This window comes from Misgurnus anguillicaudatus, chromosome 1, assembly GCF_027580225.2.
Source record: "Misgurnus anguillicaudatus chromosome 1, ASM2758022v2, whole genome shotgun sequence".
Classification (NCBI taxonomy): domain Eukaryota; kingdom Metazoa; phylum Chordata; class Actinopteri; order Cypriniformes; family Cobitidae; genus Misgurnus; species Misgurnus anguillicaudatus.
In genome coordinates this window covers 19,386,483-19,391,043 of record NC_073337.2, presented here as the reverse complement: position 1 = coordinate 19,391,043, position 4,561 = coordinate 19,386,483, and the positions used below count along the sequence as shown (strand labels likewise).

The 4,561-nt window shown below is 37.3% G+C and overlaps 1 protein-coding gene across 2 annotated transcripts in view; it reads right to left on the bottom strand.

Annotated features, from left to right (window-relative positions):
* Window positions 1-1,423: 1,423 nt before the first annotated feature.
* Window positions 1,424-4,561, bottom strand: part of gsap (gamma-secretase activating protein) — a 28,888-nt gene continuing 25,750 nt past the window's right edge. For both annotated transcript variants that reach the window (XM_073867592.1, XM_073867587.1), the window contains 4 exons: window positions 2,758-2,819; window positions 2,293-2,397; window positions 1,932-2,028; window positions 1,424-1,835 (listed from right to left, as the gene is read on the bottom strand). In XM_073867592.1, the coding sequence (XP_073723693.1) occupies window positions 1,735-1,835; window positions 1,932-2,028; window positions 2,293-2,397; window positions 2,758-2,819 (365 nt within the window). In that variant the 3' untranslated portion in view covers window positions 1,424-1,734. The remainder of the gene's footprint in view (window positions 1,836-1,931; window positions 2,029-2,292; window positions 2,398-2,757; window positions 2,820-4,561) is intronic.

The window sequence follows — 4,561 nt, the reverse complement described above, 5'->3', positions numbered from 1 at the left end:
TTTCCAAGGAATCTTGTTCATTTCCTCAGTACTAGTAATGCTAACAATAGACTTGTTTGTCGTAAGGGTTTCATTTCCTCACTGAGCTCATGCTCAGCCGCTCTGTGAAACTTCTGATGTTGGTATGCCGGGAATTCATAGAGATCCTTTAAAGATTTGCCAGAAAGCTGGGAGAGAACTTAGACATGATACTACAGTATGCCCTCTAGCAAAGCTTAAAATCATATATAGAAACTTTTACCTACCCTAATATCATGATCCTTTTCCATGATCATGAAGGTTTTGTTCTTTCTCACAGACTTACAGTGGGCATGTTATACAATAGTCCTCAAGCTAGATATCACTTGAGGGACAGGTTCGGTATTTTACACATAAAGCCCTGTTTTCAGATTGTTTCTTATGAAATAGAACAGTTTTGACTGGGGTTTCGACATGTGCGGCTCCCCGAGGGTTTTCGGGTGTTTGTTGTTTCGCCTCCCACCTCTATAATGTGTGTATAGGCGCACTGGAACAATCCTTCCCAAAATGCACCAAACTTTCGTCCACAAAGACGTGAAACTCACCGAGCGGTCAGGGGTGTTCACTGATATGCTCACACAAAAATGGCTGCAAAAGATGCTTTCCAACAGGTGTTTTAGCATTTGTTGTAAACTTGTGGACCTATTTTTCCAAACGCCTCACACCCGTATATTCTTCCGCTGAGAGCTTGAATACTAGACACTCCAGCCCAGTTGGTGGCGATAATCCACCTTTGCCAATTGCAAGAATACAAACCGTTCCCAGGCGGAGTAATACCGTACCTCACAGCACATCTAATACAAGTCAATGGAGTTGGACAAAACTACGATAAAACCTGTTTGAAAGCATCTTTTGCAGCGATTTTTGTGTAAGCATACCAGTGAACACCCCTGACCAGTCGGTGGGTTTCACGTCTTTGTAGATGAAGGTTTGGTGCATTTTGGGAGGAGTTGTTCCGGTGCACCTGTGCAGCCATTGTGGAGGTGGGAGGTGAAACAGCGGGCACACGGGGGTTCCCGGGGCAGCCGCATGTGTCGGGGTTTCGGTCAGAACCGTTCTATTTCATCTGAAAACAGGGGCTTTGGGTGTGAAGTACCAAACTTGTCCTTTAAAGTCCATGTAAAGTAATAATAAATGTGTTCTGAGTTTGTCACACCACGTGTTATTAACTAGCAAGCCAAATATGAATGATAAAAATGATTATTAATAAAATAAGTTGGGGGCGTGTTCACTCTCTGCGCTGAAACCACGCCCACTCGTGTGAAAGCTGCCATATTACTAAACTTTCAAACACCGCAACAACATGAATGGAAGGGCGGGGTCATGCTCGTTGGCTCTAGTGAGTCATCGAGTCACCATATTATAAAATTTACAATTATTCAATTTACAAAATACACAAGAAAAATGAGTATAAAGGTTTTTTATTTATTGTTACATATGTACACAAGATTGACCCCACATAACATCTGGTATAAAATCCCTTTTATCGGTGCTCATTCCAATGGCATCTGTGCGTTTCGCAAATATTGCCAATTCATAATTTCACCCATACGTACCCATAAGTCAATCACATTTTTGCACCCAGATGGACATTATTTTTAGAACAGACCTTCAGCTAGGAGATACGCTTGGGTCAGCAGGTCAATGTGCCTTACATTGAAGATTTGAAGAAATGATTGCAGTCTACATGTTTCCCTTTTTGGTCCCCAACTGTTTTTATTTCACTTCGAAGCCCAGCTTGATCAGGGTTTGCTTCAAGGCAGTCTCCTCCACAAACCTGACGTCCACATTCTCCTGCTCTTCAAAAGGGTTCTCGGCTTGAATACAACACAGATAAGACAAGAATTACCTTTACAGGAAATGACAATGAACATATCCTGCAAAATATATTGAACTCTGAAACCTCTGCGTACCTTGTTCTTCCCTATCTGAGAGGATTTTGGCGAGGTAGTTCAGAGGCAGAAACTCGGCATGGAAACACATCTTACCGTTATCTAGCGATATAGAGTCCTAAAGACAAATTACACAGTGAGCTAGTACACATGGGACATTTTTATTACCAAACTGCTTCGATTTTACAGCCAAGACCATATTTTATATTCCTAGTAAGAATCACAGCGGTCGATTCTTTGTTGCAGACAAAAGAAACGTCTGAACAGCAGCTGTAATCTATTATTAAACGCTTAGCATAATAATCACTTGAGTATTAGTTGCAGTTGTTTGGCAGATTTGTATGATGTAATTTTACAAAGAAAAGACACCCCTCATATTTACCCTGTTCTCTGGATACTTTTCCAGTAGCATTTTGACATATTCTCTGGAAATCCATGCAGATGTGATGGGGTGGTCCCACTGCTGGCTCACTTTCTGCTTCATGCACTAATAGCGTAAAAAGCAATCTTCATTAAAGCTAATCAAGTAACAATGGCAATTCATATTCCAAATGTTTCCAAAACAAAGGAAATAGTTAGATTGAATGATTCTGCTACGGAGACCAGATGGACTTTTTGCCATATCGCCTCCAGACTTGGCTGCAGTAGGACTACAAACAAAGATTGAACCCAAGAACACGCTGTGACCAAATAAATGACCGCAAACATGGTCTCGATCCATTTAATCTACAAAAAAGCCAATTACTGAGATCTTCAAAAGAAGCAAAGTCAAATAAAGTGTGGATGAACTACGGGAAGTAACAACACACTGTATGACAAAGCTTTCCAGAGAAGAAGAAAACATTACCTCAGGAAGTCTCTTTAAAATGCTGAACTTCAGTTGCTCATTGGCATCACTGTTATCTAGATCTGCCCAGAAATACAACAGACAATTTATTGTTAGAATAGAAATACAATTTTGTTTAAATATGCACCCCTGGAAGCACTGGCTCATGAATGACCCTGTTTATTAAGATTATTGATATTGGGCCAGTTTTCCAGACAGGGTTTAGGTTAATCCAGGACTAGGATTTAGTTTTATTAGGACTTTTAAAAAGTAGACCTTACAAAAACTATATGTAGATATGTTAGTACATGTACAAGATTTATTTTTGTAAAAAGTGGCAGCTTAAACATTTATTTTAGATTAGGACTAGGATAAGCCCTGTCTGGGAAACCGCCACATTGATTTCAAATCCAATGTAAATTTACAGTGTAAATGCCGTCAAAGGGTATTGGCCGTTTCCAGAACATGGGTTAAAGTGACTCATCTGACTCATAAATGTACCAGCCACAGATTGCATAACATTTCTGGTTTCATTTAAAGGGAAAGTTCATCCAGAAAACCTGTAAACATTTCTTTGTCCTGATGAACACGAAGGAAGAGGAATAGAGTCAAACCGATTGTGAGACCCATTTACTTTCATAGTAGTAAAAAAACTACTACGGAAGTGAATGGGGCTCACAAATGGCTTTGTCACAAACATTCCTCAAAATATCTTCCTTTGTGATCATCAAAACGAAGACATTTATAAAGGTTTGTAACAACATAAGGGGAAGTAAATGATGAGAGAATTTCAACTCAAGTTCTGATAAAAAATATTACGTGAGTAAGAGTGCTGTTGTACTGAATATAACCACTATGGGACTGCTGTAGACATGGGGTTGCAGATCAGTTATACACATTACCAAACATTCTGTGCTATTCTATAAAAATACATGGTAACACTTTACTTAAAAGGGGGTGTTCATAAGACTGACATGACACATTCATAATTATGACATGACACGTGCTATGAACATGACGGAGATTTTATGCACGTTTATGACAACTGTCATTAAGTGTCATTCGTTCAATTATGTAATTTTTAATGCAATGATGACATTGTTTGAGATGTCTTTGTTATGACAACTTGAAATTAACCAATACATTATAACTCGTCATGACAACTTGACATTACCAAGACAACATAACTGACCACTTTTTACCAGTGATACAAATTCAATTTGTCATAAAATTTTAATTAAGTGTTAATACTCTCATATAGGTTTATAACAGTGTCATAAATATTTTTCTTGACCTCAACTACAGTGGTACAAATATAATTTGTCATTAAAATGTCATTAAGTGTTAATGCTCTGTCAAATAGTTTTATAATAACGTCATGAATATTCTTCAGTTGATAATGTTTTTTTTAAGTTTCCTTCATGTGTTTAACAAATAAAATCAATCATGCAATAATGATAATATTAATAATAATAATTATTATTATTATTAATCGTTTTATTATTGTTATTATTATTAAAATTAGTATAATTACTATTAAAATTGATACAAATTTTATTTTATTGCATTTGGAGACCGATTCACATAAACTTAAATGAAAACAGTACAATAATGGGTAAAGCCATGCAGCGTTGGGTCCATATCGCTGCAAAGTTAATTTACTCGTTTTTTCTTCTTTGTCAGAAAATTTCTGAATCCTGTGAGGAAGAACAAGTTCTGTTACTTGCAATTTTTTTGTTTTGGGCACATACATAAAGTTAAGTATAATATTTTGACATGTCTATTGCATTTTGTTAAAGTATTGACAGTATTAACACTTTATGGG